The 22,075-nt window shown below is 36.9% G+C and overlaps 2 protein-coding genes and 1 pseudogene across 2 annotated transcripts; 1 reads left to right on the forward strand and 2 right to left on the reverse strand.

Annotated features, from left to right (window-relative positions):
- The window catches only part of LOC121296245, a 4,088-nt pseudogene extending 45 nt beyond the window's left edge, over window positions 1-4,043 (reverse strand).
- Window positions 4,044-9,172: 5,129 nt separating this feature from the next.
- On the reverse strand, window positions 9,173-16,617 carry LOC121296481 (protein SCO1 homolog, mitochondrial). Its single transcript, XM_041222097.1, has 7 exons — window positions 16,378-16,617; window positions 15,395-15,526; window positions 14,497-14,587; window positions 13,009-13,206; window positions 12,314-12,406; window positions 10,744-10,859; window positions 9,173-10,291 (listed from the first exon to the last, which is right to left on the reverse strand). Exons 1-7 carry the CDS (start codon window positions 16,555-16,557, stop codon window positions 10,157-10,159), a joined length of 945 nt encoding a protein of 314 aa, XP_041078031.1. The 5' UTR covers window positions 16,558-16,617; the 3' UTR covers window positions 9,173-10,156.
- Window positions 16,618-16,783: 166 nt separating this feature from the next.
- On the forward strand, window positions 16,784-21,558 carry LOC121296479 (manganese-dependent ADP-ribose/CDP-alcohol diphosphatase-like). Its single transcript, XM_041222096.1, has 4 exons — window positions 16,784-17,025; window positions 19,047-19,687; window positions 19,801-19,923; window positions 20,637-21,558. Exons 2-4 carry the CDS (start codon window positions 19,102-19,104, stop codon window positions 20,930-20,932), a joined length of 1,005 nt encoding a protein of 334 aa, XP_041078030.1. The 5' UTR covers window positions 16,784-17,025; window positions 19,047-19,101; the 3' UTR covers window positions 20,933-21,558.
- Window positions 21,559-22,075: the final 517 nt, after the last annotated feature.

Here is a 22,075-nt window from a genome sequence, read left to right on the forward strand (position 1 = left end):
GTATTGTCTCACACTGAAAATCTCAAACCCAGCTATATCCAAAACTCCAATTAAATGCTGCTGGCTAAATGTTGTACCTAGTAGATGGTTGATTCTTGTAACCATCCAAAAGAACAGCTTTTCGTAACCTGCTTTTGCAAGAGCACCAACAGAATTGTTCACCTGCAAAACAATATGAAAACATCAATTCACTCAGTGTTTTTTGTTGCATTTTGTTTTCACAGATTAAGTGCATGCCATACCTGCTGAACAGTTTGCCCCTTGGCCACATACTCTTTACTCACTTTCACTCTTGGGTTGCACAAGGCTTTGAGCAGGTCAGCCGAGTTTAGGCACATCAAGTACGTAACTTTGTGTGGAGGAAGTACATATGTTTTATATGTGAACATATTGGATAATTTGTAGAGTTGTAATCACTGTACCTGATAGTAATCTGTGTGCAACAACAAAAAATAAGAGTAGATATCTTCAGTGCTTTCAGGTTTGACCTGCTCCTCACGTGGCTTCTGTTCAAATGTCATGTTTCCATGATGCATTACTACACCTGTTAGCTTGTCGATTTCTCCTCAATATTGAAGCCCAGGATAGCTATAGTCCTCTTCAATAACAGAAAAGCACAGTTTTGTTTTTGAGAGGTGCAACATACAAGGTTTAACCTGTATACCCCCTGTCTGTCAAAAGATGTAATAAGTTAACACCAACATTGATGGAGCAGTTTGAATTAAACAAACAACATAATAAAAAATTAATAGCCTGTCGATCCTTATTCTATTTAAACCACAACCAATTTATCAATTTGATTACCTTTATAAGCTTTTTATCCCAGAGCTGTATACAAATGTTCATTGTTCAATCATTTTTGCTCCAGCAATCAGATATTTTATTAAATGGATACTTAATAGGGTGGAAATCAGAACGAGAAGTGATGTTATCAGGAGCTTATCCTTACTGACTCCCATTGTATTGTGGCTGTACAAAATAAGCAGAAGGTGACTTTAGGTATGGTATTAAGGAGACTTGACTGTATTATCACAGTGAATCTTGGTTTGTAAGCTACAGGTTTCTTTTTTATGACTAAAAAGTCTAAAATAGACCTGAACAGTATGTGGCCATTATAAAATACATGTCAATACACTCACATGCGTGGCCATCAGCTCTTCAGCATCATTAATGCTTGACACTGTCAGTTCACCTTGGCTAATGTATGGGTAGTCATAAGGAACTGTTGTAATAAGTAGCATATCTGTAAAAAGAAGAAACAAGGCCATCCTTTTGTTTGGTAAACTGAATGAATAATAGTCATTCTTACGAGAAAGTCCCAGGGTAGTGCCACGGCCAGGATGTTGTTGGCCGGTAGAGAGACTCGAAAAGAAGAAAGCTGCACTTTAGTGTTAATGCACTTGTTTATTAGCAAAGACAGGACAGACAAAATCCCAACAAAACAAAACACAAGGATTAAAACAAAAGGTCTACAAAAACATATGCACATAAACACAGCCATGCACCTCCACCTCTACCCTTTTTATGCACCTTGGACTGGAGCCTAATGAATCATTCATTAATCATGTATTCAATTTGTGGTTCCAGCCACATTCCCACGTGTTTTTACAGGGAGGAGTTTTAACCCCCCCCCCCCCCCCAAACACCACACACACACACACACACACACACACACACACACACAGTTCATACTGGCATGGCTTTTGCCCTGCCTCGCTTACAAATTGGCATGTTTTTTTTGTTTTTTTTTAAAGAATCTAATAGAATATGTTTCTCTCTGCAAGTAACTGGAAACTAACTCCAAACCAATAACATATTTAAAATGTGTTTAATACTTAATGCTGAAATAAATGAGCAGGAAAACTACTCTAAAAACATGCTCTCAGGCTTCAGTATCTGCAGAAGCTAGCTTCCCTGTAGTACCTAAGTGAATTGTGATAAAATTTCCCTTGAATTCTAATAATTCAAGTTAATTTACAGACTGAATCAGATTTGTAATATGTGTGATTTGTAATAATAATATATGGAAAGCCAGTCTTTCCATACAAAACATTTCTCAGGGTCTTGCCGTTGCCGAAGGCTTCCAGCAGAGGATTGGTCTCTTCCAGAGTTCCCTTAAATACAGACAAAATGTTATAATACGAGTTATAATAATGCAGTATATCATTACATAGTGTTTACCTATTGCTTGGTCAGTACAGAAGGTTGCCCCATCCCAGATTTATTACTGGTGGAAATTATTGGGTGACCAAGCCAATTGCCTCTACACCCAGCGGCAGATGTTGGTGAGCTTCTGGCCCCTTGTGGACAGTCTGCTTTGTGCTCACCTGGCCACTAGAATCCCTGATGATTTTGCCTCTCTAACCTGTGGAAGTGCCAGAACCAATCAACTTCACACAGCCAGAACTTGCTCTCCTCAGAACACTCGCACCTCATGGATGTGCCTTCACCAGGTAAGCCACTCAGGGACCCCATAAAAACCTTTTTTATGGTATTGACGTTTTTATTATAGTAACATTTGTGTACATTTTTGAGAAGGTAAAGGTAATATGTAGTCATACTGGCTCTCAAGCTTTGGTATTGTGTAGTGAAGTCTGTCAGAATACTACAGCACTACCTCACTAGTTTCAGAGACAGTATCTGTTGATTTAATTCATTTGCCCTTCTGTAAGATGGGGATTTGTGGAATGAGGTTTGGACCAACAGGGGTCCTTGTGTTCTACAGCTGGCAGTTACAGTATTTCATATTTCTCCAGTGGCCTAGTCTTATCTGGTGCCATAAAAATAAAGCACGTCTTATGTCATGTGATGGTTCCTTAAGAATCTGTTCCTTTCTGCCAACATCCTCCCAGCCATCCCAAGAGAAAATTCTTGACACATGATAGTCATTCTTTGGTTCTTATAGTCTTCAGCTGTCACACTGCATTTAATACTTAACTACAATATAGATGGATATTTTGAGTACCAATACTGATAGGAAGCCAATAATAGCAGCTGCACTGCCACAAAGCTACAGTATGTCCATGTTGAATGTCATTCAATGTCATCTGTATGCTCTTACTGCTGTTTGAATTAGGCATATGATATTAAAGTACAGATTTGCTTTTTATATGCTAAACATGTTTGACTTCTTGTTGGAATGCACAAAGAAAATATAATTTTGAATTGTTATGGGTTCTATTTCACAATATGGTCAATTCTGGTCTTTTAAAATGTTTTACTTATTTAGGCCTACTAAGATATAAAAAAGGTCTATATATTTTATTGTTCAGGATATCTTACATTCATGTAGCAGCCATGAATGACACCTACAATTATTGGGCATTGCAGAACTGAATCTATATTTGTGAGGTATATAGAAGATTTGGTTTAAACTCTCTAGAAAATAAGAGATATTTTACCTTTCGTACCTAAAAAGCATACAGATCTATTAGCAAGAAAATACTGGAGTCTTGCCTGCCTGGTCTTCATAATAGTTCTTCTTACTACTCTGTTTGAATATCTGCATCTTTCCAGTGGGCTGCGCTTTCTTTTTAACAGGATCCCCAAGAGCTGTGATTGGCTCAAAGTACTGGATAACACATTTTCCAGGACCTGAAAAAAATGGCACAATCTTGTTAAACTCTTTAATTTTGATTTTACACACATACTTTATACCTACATGACCAGAACAGGTAAGTGAAACATTTTTTTAGAACAGTGCCACTTTATTAAAATAATAGCAAGCCAATAATATCGGAGGGTAAAACACAACTATCAATATATATGATAACCCATCATTAACTCCTCCCTGTACTGTAGATATACTGGTGCATAGTTCTAAAACAGACAGTTACCTGTATACTGTGGTTCCTACTGTAGGTTTTATAAAATAAACCCCCCTACGATAAGCAGTTATTATTAGAAATTAAGTATAAATTACATGTTACCAAGGACTGGTAGGCATTGTCAGAAATAGACAAGCTGTGTGGGGGAGCCTCCTGACGCTTCCCTCTGTACGCATTAACAACCTTGGGGTTGTCCACTGGCAGCCACTTAACCATGGCACAGAATAGACCAGGGTAGGTATAGAAAACAATAGAAGACAATTATACATATCCACCAGTGGCTATAAATATTACACCCCCTTTTTTAATATGGTCTCTTAAACCTTCAAAATGTGATTCAAATGTTTTTTTAATTTGTTTTTTTAATGTTAAATAAACAAGATTTTACTATTTATTTAAATAAAATGTAAAAATGTAACGACCCCTCCCCCACAATCTTGCTGTGCTTTTCAACTCTGACTGCTTCTGTGGGTTTGTAGGCCTTGTATTCTTGACATGAAGACGGCATGGCCTTGGCTATTCTATGTACCCAGTTCATAATATAATATCTAAATTAGGCTGGAAAATATGCAATTACATTATTAACTGGGACATCAAAATCAAATGATCTTTCTGTTGCCATTACAAGCAGATCACTCAGGCGGGGTTTGGTCATGGAAGTTCGTAAATAGCTTTTAACCAAACTTAAAACAGAAAACAGACACTCATTGCTTGCAGTGGTAACTGGAAGAGTGATGACTGCCTTTATGATTTTAGTAATATATATGTAATAGGAAGTATCCTTTTAGAGGTGTGTCGGCTCAAGAAAGAATAAAAACTATTGGTAGCATTTAGCTTTTTAGCTTTTTGTTCCCCTCGTCGACTCAATAACTCTTAATTAGTTATAGGCCAGTGCCAGGTTTTTGTGGGCGGTGGGCAATGGACCTCCAGATAATTGATCAAAATAGGTTTTAGTTCAAAGTAGCATTTTGCACATTATTTTTCAAAAGCCAAAACTGATTCTGATTGTTATTAGTTTATTAATTTCAGCTAAGGTCCTCTGGGTTAGGGTTAGGGTTAGGGTTAGGGTTGATTTTAGCTTTCAATCAGAATCTAGTTTGAATACAAAATATACATTTTTGCTTATGCACTGTTAACGGAGAAAATTCAGTTACTCTTTTGGTTTCAAATTGAAGCTCATGTGTAGGGGGGCTGAGATGTTTATACAGCTATGGACAAATGTTTTGCATCACCCTGTAGAATGAACTGGTTTTGATTCGTATAAGTCGAATGAAACCTGCTGATGTTACATTAACATACTGAATTACATACCGCTTTGTAGTTTTCAATACATTTAATGAAAAACTGAAAGAAATAGAAAAATGTGACATTTCGAAAATCTAACATGAATTGTAAAACTATTATGGCTTCCAGTAGACTTGAAATATCATCTAAATTATGTTCATATCATTTATTTTTATTATGTTTCAATCCTAAAATTCTACATGATGCTAAACCTTTGACCATAGCTGTAAATGCTATAAATCTTACCATAATTGATCAATTTTCATTTAGAATTTCCTTATAGAATATTTTGCATGGGCACACCCCACATACATAGTTTATGCACCTATTTCATAAGATAAAACTAACGTTATAACAAACAAAACTGAAATTATGTATTTATGGTATTTTCTGTAGTAATGTGTGCAAGATTTGTATCTTGCTAAGGCAGAAACAGCCTTGAAGGATAAATACCCCGAGTATCCTTTTGATCACTCTGGACACCTTTCTTGACTGTTCGTCTGAATCCTTGGCTGTCTTTTGGAATGCCATGATCATAAACTCTGCATCTGTTTCTCTCTTCTTGTTTGAGAGAACTACCTCATTGGAAAGACACATAGCTGAAAACCAAACAGGCAAACTTGATACCTGGCATGAAGATTAAGGCCTTTCTTAAGTGCCAAGGAAAAGTTTCTGAGATACCGACAACTCTGAGAATAAAACAATGCTAACCACTATCTAGCAGTTGTCTCCAAGCATAAGCATCTTGTTAACCCTTTGATCTCTAACTCGATTTAGTTGGCTCTGCTGCTTTTGATTAAATTAATTTAGCCAACAGCTATTGCTCAAAGAGAGGCGCTATTGAAGGTTGGGGCATTTATTTCCCATCTTGGAATATGTACAAAAGATTTAAGCTGTAATAATGTGGTGCAACATTGAATGTCACAGAGTATTTGTGGGTACCCAGTCGCATTTAGTTAATGAATATGTGGGCTACCACTGCACTTGATGATTGGAAATAAGGGCTTTTACGGTGTATGATGTCACAGAACCACTTGTATTTGCTTGTATTAATTAGACTGCATGGAGCATTGAGTGTATGAAGAGATAACAAACACATGGATAAAATCTGAGTGAAAGTCAAGACTAGACTAGCAAGAGAGACTGCCATACACTCAATGAATCTTTTGGTTATAGCTATTTCACAAGAGCTTTGGTCTAGCCTTGTTTTCTGGTCCTGGTCATTAAAGTCAGTAAGGTATTGTTTTAGATCTGACTTCAACCAAACCAATCATTGGCTCTCTGATGGATTGCTGATGTTATGCTGCCAATGATGTTTGTTTATATGCCCTGTACCATATTGTTTAATTAGGAATCCCAATTAACCAGGCAGAGAGACTCCACATGTCATATAATGTAACAGCAGGAAACTGTTTCAATGGGTATGCTTGATTGATTTAGCTTTTTGTTTGTATACATATATTTCCTTTTAGCTTGAGTAAGCATGACAAAATGTCTTGTTCACCTCTCCGACTCATATTAAATATGAGAAAAATATAGGCTCAATTTAAGAATTCCCTTATTAAGAATGGTCAAAATATTGATTTTATACTTTAAAAATGACTATGAGAATCACATCAGTGATCTTTTGTAAGATATGACCTGAAATAGGATTGAATGAAAAAAAAAGCACTGATTTATAACAATAAAAGGTTATTATATTGTACCATTAGGTGTTCAACACACTAAGGGCTAGACACAATACATAAAATATAGCACCCTTTTAATTTCCTTGTTCTAAGGAAACATTTAATACAATTTAGATTTACTGTGTTGAGGTGTACTGTGTTTACTGTGTTTTGCTAATGTAGTGGCATGTGTTTGTATGCCTGCACGTTTCTTTGAATAGTGCCAAAGAATTGAAATTTGTATTTCTTTTTTATTTTATCCTATTCAATAATGCAAGGACAATCTACACCCAACTGTTAGAAAACTGCAATTGCAGCATTACATTAACATGTAAAACGACAGGATTGGTTCATGTTGAAATATGTTGTTTTTATGCAGGTGTCAAAGAAGAAAACATTTAACAGCCTGTTTATAACTACAACATTGAAAAATATTAAAAACTGCAGTTTATAAGAAAACAACATCGAACTGTATTTTACATTTTTATGGCTTTCCATGGTCACAAACCTGGGACCTCTCTGGATTGGAGGAAACAGTCAACATTCCTGGGCATTGCTCTTCAGTGTGAGTCCTCAAGCAGAATTGTGAAGCTAGCTGGAAGTGCACTCTCAGAACAGTGAGCACAGCTCTCCAGACATTAGAGGTCAAGACGCCTGCAGCAGCTGTCAGACACTTGGAAGGGAATAGCTTGGGTACCTTCTGGGTGAGACAGTTTTCTCCTTTCACCATCCCATCCCCAGAATATCATGCTGCAAGGGCATCTTTCCAACCTTCATCCACTGTGAAGTAAAGCAGCCCTCTTGAGTACACAGGCACTGTAGTCATGGGTAAGACGTAGGCATAAACACACACTTCACACACACAATGCAGATTCCCTCCGTACAGAAAATATAAGTGATAGGGGCAGGTTACAATAGAAACTTTCAATGGTTCACTTCGAGGAATGGAGAAGATAGAATGCAGACACTCCCCACTTAGATTATACCCTCCTTCTTTGTTCAGGAACAGCTGATGACAGATTACTTTCATGCATGACAAAACACCCAACACCTGTTTTTCAAGGAGCGGTCAATAAAACATTCAAAACTATCTCATAAATAAAGTATATATTGCACTATTCATTCCAGCTCTAAATATAGTTTTATGGTTAGCACAAATTGATTGCAGAATGTATGGTTCTAGTTTAATGTTTTCATAACCTTTAGTTTAATTTCTTTAATACTGTAGGTGAGTTTATCTTTTATTTTTAAGCTCTTATTCACATCAAAAATATAAATAATGGAGGGTGCCCAGTGGCTCATCTAGTAAAAGCACCACTGTTTAAAAGAATGTCACAATTTTCCTGGCACATGGCATGTCTTTAATTCCAGTTAGCTAGTTGAGATGTTTTCACATTTTGTATAATTTTTCTTCATCAATTCAACTAAGTATAGGTATCACCCTTTAGTTATTTATACTTTTCCATTTTAAGGGTAAGCAGCTTTGGTCTATTTCAGTCCATGCTTAGGATCTGGCCAGGGGTTTAATTGGTTCAATTAAATAATTAGATTGTCTGACCAACATCCTGGACTGCCAAGGTTGCCCACCCCTGTACTGATGTCTGCCAATTATATGGATACTTATAGATCTCTGTAGAAACATCCAGCACAATGTCCTGGAACATAACTTTGTAACAAAACACAGCACACAGTTAAAGAATATGCCAACACCTGACAAAATATTATTTAGCAAACCTCAAGGCTAGTCTTGGTAGAAGTTGAATTAGAAGAATACTTTTATGATGAGTAAAAGATGCCAAAAGACGTATCTAATTTATACAGTATGCAAATAGAAAGCCTAACGCTTGGCGAGGACTAAATATACTTTACCATCATCATAATAATCCACTTTGGTTTTAATTTGTATCATGATACTTCTCATTTATTTCTGTATGCCTGACTTTAAACTTGAAGATCATCAAGATGTACAAGAATATGAATCAGATGTTAAACACTTCTACAATGCGTAACAAATATATTAGATTAGAATAGCATCACTCTCCATCCTAATCCATGCAGGAACCTAGGCAAACTTCTTAAGGCTTATGTGTAAATGCCACTTCAAGTTCAGATTATTAAATGAGCTAAATAAAGGTCAAGCAAATGACTTCATCTGTCACAAGGAAATACTGTATGACAAGTGCCTCTTTCCTGCTGGCAGTATTTCAAGGAATACAAATTCTAAGGTGTATGACCGACTATGGCAATATATTGTTCTTAATCTTTTAAAGCCCTAATGTATGCTAAAATTGTCAAGGATTTAACACGTTTGTGTTGATGCTCACTTTTGGGTTTGATTTGAAGAACATCAAAAATGGAATTGAACAAAAAAACAGTGAACAATCGGGATTCTTGTTTTTGTTGTAAATGTAGTTTAATACATTTCTATAAGTAATGGCATCATACATTTACATTTTACTTAAACAAGTATTGAATTGCCTCTTAAGTTAATTAATTTTTTTGTAAATATATGTAACTGGAAAATAAAAAAAAAATAAAAAAATACAAATATTTTAATTAATGGCGGAACTTGCCAGCAAAACAGTTTAATCCCTTACATGATAACAAGGAAATTTAATCGTAGAAAAAAAAATTAATTAAAATGTTTACAACGGAACCACAATTTCTAAGTACATGAAAATATATTTTACTTCTGTAAATCACTTGGTTGTTGCAGCTTTTGAATCTTATTTGCTCTATGATTTATTTATTGATGTTTTTAAACACAGTAGGACCCGTTTCATCTGAACTTCTCCTGCATTGGACATGCAATCTGAATTCACCTGCCATTCAGGCTGGAGCAGTGGCTGCTCAGACTGTCTGGAGCATATCTGAGTTTGAAAGGGGGATCCTTGAGAAGGTGAGGCCCAGCAGTGTGGTGAGTTTTGCTCGAGCCAGAGTGGCGCAGGGAAGAATGGACTGAGCAGATGCTCTAATCAGGGTTTTCACTGATTTGATAGTGAGAGCCCTTGTATTGATGAAGTCTGTTCTTGGATGGTTTTATTGCTGTTTGGTGTTCTGATAAAGGGGCATTTTCAGATTTATTTATTTATTTTATAAACAGTGCAAATCGTAAAATAATGCGGAATAGATTCTTAAAGTATCTACTTCAAATTGTCATTGGGACAGTTTTTCAGAATCTATCCCATTGTAAGCTATAGTTAAGAATTATCCAATCCTTGTTTCTCCACTGTATTAGTTTAATGACCGCTGGGCATGCCACATAATAGCGCATTTCTGAAAGCTGGTTTCAATTAAAGGGGGTTCTACTACTCTGTTTTTAAACTGATGTACTTGTTTTAATTAAGGCTGGCGAGTCCCTTTTGCTGGTGCAACAATCTATTTCTTCTGCTTATACTTTCTCATATGAGATGCTATTGAAGCTGAAATCTCTGTGCTCTTCTTGTTTTGGCCAAAATATTCAATGAAATCCCCATCAGGGCCAACCAGGTACATTATGATGGTGTGATCAACCTGAAAAACACGGTACATATGATTACTTGGTATAAAATATAAATATTCCATATACGTATAAAAGCAGAAATGTATTGGGTTTTCCATGCAGCACTAGAAGTCTAGAAGTCTCATAAAAACTGACCAATGCAAGGACAGTACAAAAGTGAGTGCTTGGGCTTAATAATACCTACAGTAATGTTGAGGTAGACCCGATCAGTGCAAACTGGGGCCTGTAAAAGTCACTGAAATTGGTATATTTTCCTTTCAAAGTAAAACAGTTCTTACAACAATGTGAAATAACAGGCTTTTCAATCTGGCTCATCTGACAGTGCAAAACTGTTCACTATGGTCTACTACGAAGTTCCCTTGCTCTAGAGAAACAGCAAAATACCTATGCAGCTAAACTGTTGAAAAGATCACAATGGGTGTAATGAACAAAATAAGAGACCTGACTTGTTAAATAAACTTACAATGTAGTCATTGTCTTCATCTTTGGGTCCCTGGCTGAAATAGACTCGGTACGACCTGGCCACCTGATCCACTTGCTCAGCTGACCCAGTTAGTCCAATCAGCTTTGGAGAAAATTCTAGAAATCAGATTTCAATGGTAAGTAAACATTTTTTTCTTAATGTCTTTAGCATTTTCTTTCAAGTAGATTTAGGTATTGAACATCAGTAATTTATGGGAACTGTAACTTGAGAAAGTGTAAGAAGAATTCCAGTACATTCTGAATATTGTTCTTCTTTGGTTCTTAATAATACTCAAAATGGAGAGAAGGAACTATTCAGCCCAAATCAGTATGTTTGTTTTAAACAATTTGTGCTTTAAGTTGCGTTAGAAAATGATTCAGTACCTTCAGCCAATCAGCTTCCAGTTCTAGCGGGCTCTAATTAAGTGATAGTGCCCGGCGATGATGGCTATACCATGGGATAGTTGACCGTGATGGGAGGTATGCTTCCCGAGCTGAAAGCGAGGGTGCTAACAAAAGTCAAGGTCAACTATCACATGGTACAGCTATCATCGAGAGGGCACTATGGGTATTAGAAAACAAAGTTTACCATTGTTTTCTTTTAAAAAACATCTTAAAACCTAGACTTACATTTAACTTGTACTGATTCGTCAGGTACCTTTCCGCTGAGTAAAGATGTTCTAAGAAAATAGTCCCGAACATTTTTTTAAATAAATTACAAGGATGACATACATATAAAGAGAACAACAATGAGTTTTATTTAGTAAATTGATTTTATTTATTAAATTTGCTAGGATTTTAAATCACAGCCTGTCAGCTCGACTGGAGCACAGACACAGCATCTTTCAACAACAACAAAGCGAGATGTGGACAGTTCAGAATATTGCTCCATTCATATATAGATTCAGCAGAGAAAGGCTTTGGCTGAAGATAGAAACAATGCCGAGTTAGGAGGCATTTTAGAGGAGTATTTAATGAGAGATTGTTTTGGTAGTTCAGACTCCATCGTACACTGACTGTTCAGTAATTGCTCCATTCATTCCTCAAGCAATGTCTTGATTATAAATAGGGGTTTAAAACCCTAACAAAAAAAAATAGGATTCACTAAATAAAAACAAATAGTTTTTCTCTTTATATGTATGTCATCCTTGTTCTTAATTTTTTTTTTTTAAATGTTCAGGACTATTTTCTTCGAATGTCTTTACTCGGCAGGAACGTACCCGACGAAATCAGTACAAGGTCAAGGTAAATTTAGGTTTTAAAAAGTGTTTTTCTTTTTTAAAGAAAACAATGGTAAAATTGTTTTCTAATAGCGATCGTGCCCTCTCGATGATGGCTCTACCATGCGATAGTTAACCTTGACTTTTGTTAGCGCCCTTGCCTTCGGCTCAAGACGCATAACTCCAGTCGCGGTGAAATACCACATGTTAGAGCCATAATCGACACGCACTATCGCTTAAACGCTAAAAGAAAGGCATTGAAGACATTTAGAAACACGGGTCGTTTGCCACTGAATTTTAATACAGAATGTATAATGAATGTGCACTTGAATATTCCCACCATACTTTTACCTTTCACATAAGTTGCTATAGCTTCTGGGTTATCCCTGTCTGGGTCGATTGTAATGAAGAGAGGCGTGACATTCGGGAGGCTAGGTATTTTGTCTAAAAAAAAAAAAAAAAAAAAAAAAAAAATCATCATTAAAAAAAAGGTATATATTTACATTTGTTTCCTTTTATTAAAATCAACACCATCCTTTCCACATAGCTACTCAGACACAGGACCCAGCTTTAAAACAGGGTTACAGCACAATCTACTGGAAATTCTTACAACTACAGCTGCAAAAGAGCCAACTTCCCAAGTTCGGCATGTTTAACATACCTTTGTCAAAAGAAACAAATATATTAAATCTTTATTATATACCAAAATAAACTTTTCTTCACAGTGCTACAAGACTCACTGCCAATGAATGGTCAATATAAATATTCTCAGTTACCTTAACATGACAGCTACCTTTTGTATTACTCTGAATTAACAACTTCACCTTTTGCTCTAGTTTGTCTACCTAAATAACAATACTATACTATATTTAATGTTATACTGGTCTACCAAAATAAAACACTATACTAGATGTACTGTTATACCAATCACATATGCTATACAGTGCTTTACAGGTCTTCCATTAAAACATGTTTAAGAGAAAGATTCAAGTAAATGTTGCCAGTTATATATATATACAGTAAACAGTTCTGCAGATTTGCATTACCAATTGCATCTACAGCTTCAATCATTTTCTCCAGTTCATCCGGACAAATGTCTGGACAATGCGTGAAACCGAAGTACAGAAGAATCCACTGCCCAAGGAAGTCTTCACTCTTCTTGGGCTGGTTGTTGTGGTCAACGAGGGAGAAAGGACCGCCTAGAGCTGGCTTACCAAAAGACCTTGTTCGCTCCTGCTCAATCACTGCAAAACAAACACGTGCCCACCTTAAAGATTAAACAGGGATGGCAGCGACTTGAAAAAATAAAAAAATTGCTGGGGTCAAAATGACTTATTTATGGGGGCCATCATTCAATAACAAGGAGATTTGCAGATGAAAAACCTGTGGCAAATTTTACTATAAAATACTACGGTGCACTCCGTTTATAAGAATCACATCCATCCTGGCTGATTTGATTCTTATAAATGGATGATTCTTAAAAGTGGACAGATAGGATTACAATTAGCAAAAGCACGCCTCCACGCATCAGCAGTTTAAATACAGTACATAAATGTCAATGGTGCTCAATCACTGAGGAAAATACATCAAAACAATCAAAACAAGTCCACGTGGGTAAGCAACTTGTTGATCAAGATTATGTTTACTCAAGGCTATAGAATCATATTTTACTACGGTATACTTCAGAAGCGATCTTCTCATGAGGGTGCCTAGTTTAACTGCCATGTCGTTACGTGTAATGGCGTTTGAGTTAAAATGACATTACAGTACAGCATTTTATTGTCAGGACTACCACTGACTAAGCATCTGTGGCTTGGTTTCTTCAGTTGCGATGCAAATCTCAGTGCTTTACTAAGCAGACATGCAAAGCTTTGCAATCCCCCTCCCTCTCATGCATATCACATAATGACAGTGCTGTACTCAGTATGTATTCAGTGAATGTGATTCACTTTATTAAATAACATTTTCCCTAACAGAAAAGAAAAGAAAATACATGCCATGTCGACTCACACGTAAATTGCACAACTTACTTTTTTTCTAATGGGAGTCGCTGCGGACCAGGGAGCATACTGTACCCACGCTACATACGTGCCTAATCACTCAAGATTTGATCAAATTCGAATTCAGAAACAGTTTTATTGGCTGTACACATCATTACACTTGATACAGTCTCATATTACATGCACAGTCTGCCCCAAAACGATTCTTATAAGTGGTTTGCTTGATTCTTACAAGCACAGTATTTTAGCATTATTTTTATTAAATTATTTTGACCCAGTGGTTTGATCAGGTTGATTTTCATATCAGTAATTCTTACAAATGGAGTGAACTGTATTTCGGTTACAGTGTTAGGTGAAAATAATGACGAACCAAGTCTTCAGACTCATTCGGGAAAACAATAACAAAACTAGCCCTAAACCAAATCAACATAAAATGTAACCAAACTGTCAGCCACAAGGAGGCATTGTTTGACTGCTTGGTATGACTGATTTACAACCATGTTCTTCCGATACACTATTACTTAAGACACCTACTTTCTTCTTTTTCTTTCTTGAAGTATTTCATTCCTGCCAGCAGTGTTCCACCAACTGCAAATGTTATCACCAGAGACTTCCATGTAACAGGCTACTGAAGAAAAAAAAAGTATTTAAAAAATAACAGCTGCAGTCCTGTTCCTTTCTACATTTAAGGAGCAATATACTCCTTCATAGTGTCACTATTATAATTGTTGAAGCGAAAAAACATTTAAGCAAAGATTGTGTGTGTTTTGAGAATCTGGTAGCTAGCTACCATTATTACACTTAAAAGTACATTACCACGTGTATCAGTGAATGTGCACAGTAAGTACTGAGGTTCGACTAAACACCTCTAGGGCCACCATGGACAGTCAGATGGCACTTGTTTCAAAGTGATGAGTCTCTTAGATTTATACATTGATTTTGAAGGGATACATTACTATACCCCAATGATTAGTTCCTCCATCTGCATTTAGGGATGCTAAAGGGATTTAAGCTGCACCAAAGCTTGCTCTCCAGAATGGCAAATAAAGAAATCTCTTTTGAGTTTCATGTGAAAAACTATCAAAGTGTGCAGTTGTGAATATTTAAACCCCATACCGTCAGTCATATCTACTGTCTTGCCTGTTGGAACTGAAATTGACTTGCAAAAGGAAAATGCAGGTATTATATAATGCCGCCTACAAGACATGCAACGGATAGAATACGGCTAAAAAGTCAATCAGCTTACTTTGCAGATTTCTTTTATCTTCACCCCCAATATTTCCACAAAATACAAAATTATAGAAATTAGAGTAGACTATTTATAGTCTCCAATAATACATGTGGAATATTTAAGACTGACTGCAGGTCCTACATTTTTTTAAATGTACAGTATCTACGTACAACCAGTTTACACATTTAAAATGCTTCCTACCCCAGTCTTTCTAGGACCTTTGTCTTGCGAGGGAGGTGGTGGAGGCAATGCAGCCAGTGTTCGAGACACATTATATTGAGAGTTTTTCCCTGTTCTGCCCAATGGAACGAAGATTCTTCTTAATTGTTTATGCTAAAATCAAGATAAAAAAAGGGATTAAGATTAACATGCATTTTACTTTAACAAAACTAGTTTCGGTAGGGATAATCCTAACTCTGATCTACTGAATAAGTAGCAATACAGTTTACTGCCTAACCAGGGTTGGGGTAAATTTTTTTTTTTTTCAATTTCAATACCATTTCCAATTCCCATTCACATTCCCTTTTAATTATTTCCAATTCATTTCTCCTTGGAACTGATAAGTGAATGGCAATAGGAAATTGCAATTGAACAAATGCTGTTGACCCAAACCCTACACCTAACAGAACGAGGTCAGAGATATGTTTTATTAGTTTGAGACAGGTGCCCAATTCCATGTTTTTCTTATCCGAATTCGATAAATTTAACGCATGTCAATATTTCAAATACAATGCTATTGATAAACCACTGCATCCTGGTGTTCTTGCATTAGGGTCTCATTGCACTTTGACCATCCATACCCTGGAGTTTCAGTCATCGTGTACCACTTATAACGTCGGGTACCAGGAAGCAGCAGCAACTTTGCATCCATAACAAGATCTGTTTTGTTGTTAACATACAGTGAAATGGATAATAAATTATAAAATGTTACATAATTGTAGAACACTCCCGAATATAGCGATGGTGTGTTTAAACTGTCGAATAATATTAATTCTACAAAATCACTGCATAATCTGAGAACTATTATGTTGACACGTCATAAAAAGAAAACAAGCTTAACTGTATACACTTAGGTTGTCAGGCCTATGTGGGCTTTTTTTTTGTTTGTTTGTTTGTTTTGTTTGTAAGTAACTGTTACGTCATCTGCGGTCTGACAAATTTAATTTGTATTGTCGTTTACTCACGGGTACCAGCCCAGAGAAGCCGCGCAGTGCAAGTGCTTGAGGGACTGCTGCATTCCCTTTTCGTGTGCTGTTAAAAAAGAAGAGACTCCGAGACGTGAAGCCCGTCTGTAAAACTGCACGATTAAGCTTACAATAAAGTAAACACAGACGGCTACAAGCTGACACTAAAACTGGTGCCATGGTGCTGTTTCTGACCTTCTGTAGCAGCACATTGATGTCACAGCTACGCACTGGCACTTCCTATCCAACACCAAAACAGAACGCAACTGAAACATTGGCGACAAGAAAAAAACGTTCCACAAAGCCAAACTTCATGACAGGGCCTTCATTATTTCATTTTATAGGGCAGGTATATATAAATTTTTTTTTTTTTTTTTTATTTTTTTATAATAAAGTCGTTCGTTTTTTTTTTTAATTTTTTTGTTCAAAGTGGAGGAAGTTATGGATTTAACATACTTGATATTTTGAGAAGAATGCCTGCTCTACAGAAAATAGTATCCTGTCTAACCGGATCAGTAAATTCATACGCAATGTATAACCGGGTAAAGTGCGACAGTATATTACTGCAGACTTGTTTACAGTATTGTTAACGTTTAAATTAAAATGGACACTTCTTAATAATTCAGTTGCTGACGGTAATTTTTTCGGGTAAGTTACATCTTGGTAACCGGTTTGTTAAAAATAGTATTCAGTTCAGTCAATTCAAAACGTTGGTGTTTTGATAAATTAGCTTTTTGTAATAGTTATGTAACTATCTGACCACCATCACTTCCTCTTTTAGCAAAATCGTATGTTAAATACACTTTTACTGTGACACACATATTATATATATATATTATATATATATATATATATAATTATATATATATATAATATATATATATATCTATATATATATATATATACACACACACACACACACACACACACATACACACACTCTCTCATTTTCAAAGTGTATGCTAAAAGAGGAAGTGATGGCGGTTCGGTTTCTGCGGGTTTTTTTTTACCAGTACAAATTCTAAGAAATTCCAAAGAGTTTGCTGCCAGTAGTTTAATATCGGAGATTAATTTTATTATGTTGACCTTATAGAAACACTGTTATGAGTAGATATATGTTGTAGCAATCTGTGTATTTATTATTATTATTGTTGTTATTAATCTATTATTTATTATTATTATTATTATTATTATTATTATTATTATTATTATTATTATATGGCAATATTATTATGGCAATATGACATATGTAAACATAGCACACAAATAATTTCAGTAAATAGTTTATTATATAAGCAATAACCTATAAAGAGACACTAAAATTACTTAATTGTATACAGTAAAACCTATGATCAAAACCAATAGATATATTACTTTCCCAAACAAGCAACCTCCTAAGAACATTTATAGAAGGTCACCTCATGCCTCACAGTGCACCCAGGGCGTGCAGTAATGTCATACCTCGTGCCTCACAGTGCACCCAGGGCGTGCAGTAATTTCATACCTCGTGCCTCACAGTGCACCCAGGGCGTGCAGTAATTTCATACCTCGTGGCTCACAGTGCACCCAGGGCGTGCTGTCATTTCATACCTCATGCCTCACAGTGCACCCAGGGCGTGCAGTAATTTCATACCTCGTGCCTCACAGTGCACCCAGGGCGTGCAGTAATTTCATACCTCGTGCCTCACAGTGCACCCAGGGCGTGCAGTAATTTCATACCTCGTGGCTCACAGTGCACCCAGGGCGTGCTGTCATTTCATACCTCATGCCTCACAGTGCACCCAGGGCGTGCAGTAATTTCATACCTCGTGCCTCACAATGCACCCAGGGCGTGCAGTAATTTCATACCTCGTGCCTCAATGCACCCAGGGCGTGCAGTAATTTCATACCTCGTGCCTCACAGTGCACCCAGGGCCTGCTGTCATTTCATACCTTGTGCCTCACAGTGCACCCAGGGCGTGCAGTAATTTCATACCTCGTGCCTCAATGCACCCTGGGCGTGCTGTCATTTCATACTTTGTGCCTCACAGTGCACCCAGGGCGTGCAGTAATTTCATACCTCGTGCCTCGCAATGCACTCAGAGCATGCAGTAATTTCATACCTCGTGCCTCAATGCACCCTGGGCGTGCTGTCATTTCATACCTCGTGCCTCACAGTGCACCCAGGGCGTGCAGTAATTTCATACCTCGTGCCTCAATGCACCCTGGGCGTGCAGTAATTTCATACCTTGTGCCTCACAGTGCACCCAGGGCATGCAGTAATTTCATACCTCGTGCCTCAATGCATCCTGGGTGTGCTGTCATTTCATACCTCGTGCCTCACAATGCACCCAGGGCGTGCAGTAATTTCATACCTCGTGCCTCAATGCATCCTGGGTGTGCTGTCATTTCATACCTCGTGCCTCACAATGCACCCAGGGCGTGCAGTAATTTCATACCTCGTGCCTCAGTGCACCCTGGGCGTGCAGTAATTTCATACCTCGTGCCTCAGTGCACCCAGGGCGTGCTGTCATTTCATACCTCGTGCCTCACAGTGCACAAGGGGCGTGCAGTAATTTCATACTTCGTGCCTCACAGTGCACTGAGGGTTGAGTAGCTGAGACTACTGTACTATGATTTTCTTTCCTGATTATCTTTTAAAATATAATAAATGTGTCTTGTTTGTTAAGTTTTTACAGAAGGTGTGCCGCAGGTGGGAGATCAGCAAACAAAACTGGAACAGAAATGGATGAAAATGCACAACCACTGTTCACTTTTGGAGTCATAGCAGATATACAGTATGCTGATATCGAAGATGGCTTCAACTTTCTACAGACTAGGAAGAGATATTACAGAAATAGTATCAGTTTATTGAACAGTGCTACTGAGAAGTGGAATGCGGAACCAGTCCAACCCAGTTTTATTCTACAGCTTGGTGATATTATTGATGGTTTTAATAAACCACGCAAAGCCTCAGAAAAGGCTCTTCAAACAGTAGTAAATGGGTTTAATAAATGCAAAGCTAAAGCCCATCATGCCTGGGGAAACCATGAGTTTTACAACTTCAGCAGGGATTACTTAATGAATTCTGTTCTTAATAGTAAACACTTGGAAAGCACTTCAGAGTTTCAATTTGCTAAACATGTTCAGGAAAATAACCCAGAGCCAAGCTACTCGTACCATTTTAGCCCTGCTCCTAATTTCCGGTTTGTGTTGCTTGACGCCTATGACATGAGCATAATAGGAAGAAGAGAACCAAGCAGGAAATACTACCAGTCTCTTAAATATCTACAAGAACATAACAAGAATAAAAATCGTAATGTACCACCAGGTATCTGATTTAAGCTTTTTATCCATTAAACCCATGATGTTTATTCTGCCTTTTGAATCATTCAGAAAGAGCGCATTCTTGAAGGCATCTCACAATATTTCCTATTTTCACAGAACCTACAGGAATGGAACAGCGGTTTGTCGAGTTCAATGGAGGATTCAGCAGAGAGCAGCTTGACTGGTTAAATGATGTTCTCACCTTCGCAGATAATAACCAAGAAAAGGTCACAGTTATGTGTAAGTGTAATTCTTCTGCTATGTGTCTTGGTAAAATGGGTTAGACTCTGGTAAATACTGTATACTGAAACATAAGGTTAGTCTGCAAGCTGTCAAGTTAATTGGTTTATTTTTTTAACAGCATAAACATAATACATTTTAGTCGCTACCTTACATCTTAATGTTATGGTAAAGGACAAAAATACACACACACACACCTACTCCTCAAAGCAGAATGTTGATTTTTTTTCATCAAAAACTCAATCTGCTGCTTATGAAAAGAAGGGGACTCATTTCAAATTGCTTTCAAGCTGGCCCCAATGGCAGATGAAAATGCAGCATTGCTATCATAGTCTGGCTTGTCTTTGGCTGGAAGGCTGTGTCTGTGTGGATGTAGCACTGCAAAATGACAAGGCCACCAGCGATATTTTTTTTAGCATTATAGGCGTTTACTTTGTGTTGTCTGCTTTGAAGATGACCGAAAAATACAGGTTTCAACAAAATGGGCACCTGTTAAGCTTCGGCCAGTGTTCTTGAGGTGTAATTTCCTCTGATTCTATAGTAACTGTTAACTTTTTGGCAGGGACGGTGAGCCTATGTTGTGTGCTGGCATAGATTACATCTGTCAAATAGGAAAGTGAATGCTCCTAAACCTGGATCACATTCTGTACAGTCTATGACTAATGACTCATTTTATTATTCCACTGAATTCTATCATTTGTAATCTTACCCAGGTCATCTTCCCATATACCCAGCCTCTACAAGCCCCATCTGTCTTGCATGGAACTATGAAGAGGCACTTTCTGTCTTGCACTCCCACCATTGTGTGGTGTGTTTCATGGCAGGCCATGATCATGATGGTGGTTACTGCGTGGATGAGTGTGGAATACATCACCTTACATTGGAAGGGGTGATTGAAACGCCACCAGATGGCGATGCATTTGGTACAATGTACGTATATGAGGACAGAATGATTTTAAAGGGAAACGGTAGAGTTAAAGACAGAGTACTACTGTACCCATCATTTTAACTTTCTTTGTGTTTGGTTCACCTGTGAAACACAGTGCAAGGCTATGTGATGTCAAATTCGTTTTAAGTCAATATTACTTTTGGTTTCTTTTTTAATTGTGTTTTCAACTGACAATGTTTCTATTTATTAGATTATCATTATTTTGCTGATCTAAAAAAATGTCTGTCGCGCAATCATAGTTCTGCAAGCCCTTAGCTGAGCCACACTTGCTGTTGAGATCTGAGCTTTGGTCCCTCAACAATAGTAATCCCCCTATTGGTTATGCATATGGCATGCATATCCTAAATGGGTGTAGACACACATCCTGTCTCAATTAGGAACATCAAAACTCATATATAAATCACTTGTGATCCTGGTTTGAAATCTTTATTTAAATGCTGAACTGGTTGACTACATTATAGATTGTAGTACCAGATTCATTATGAATAGCACTTAAATGCAATTGTTGTACTGTATGATGCAGGTCAAAGGGACAATGTTTATTACTGTTATGCCATATTGAAGCATAATATAAGCACAATTAACTATTAGCTCATGCATTACTGTAAGTATACTGTATTGTACTTGATACATGCCTGTGCTCAGGAATTATTACTTGTGTATTACGTGTTTAACTTAAATAAATAGATCTTGTCAAAACTTTATCAGTTTATTATTTATTTTGCACTTGCACATTTGTTCTTTCAGTTGATGTGGAAGTTACTATTTTATCTAAAATGTTTGTCACTAACTGTATATAAAAATTTGGTATAGGTGTAAAATATTAATTCTCTCAAGTAATGCATTATTCTTTTATTTGTGAACAATTATTAATTTTTCCTTTCTTTTCGCTACCCCTTAGGAAGAGGGAAATGGGGGAGACAATACAGATAAAAAAAAAAAAAATACAACAATACAGAAATACGACATATCAAGACAAAAACAAGAAAATTACAAAACAAGATACAATAAACTAAAACTAAAACATCAAAGAAAAATATACCTTAAAAAGTTATTCTAGGGGGAAATGCCATAATATGCACTTGATCTTACTCAAACAACTGTGCCCCTTTATTGGCAGCAGTATCCCATGCTGCCATTGTGTTAGTGGTGGTTAAGTGTAGCTGAGTCGTAGATCTTTCCAAAAGAATAAAAGTGTATGGG

This window comes from Polyodon spathula, chromosome 21, assembly GCF_017654505.1.
Source record: "Polyodon spathula isolate WHYD16114869_AA chromosome 21, ASM1765450v1, whole genome shotgun sequence".
In the NCBI taxonomy this organism is placed as follows: domain Eukaryota; kingdom Metazoa; phylum Chordata; class Actinopteri; order Acipenseriformes; family Polyodontidae; genus Polyodon; species Polyodon spathula.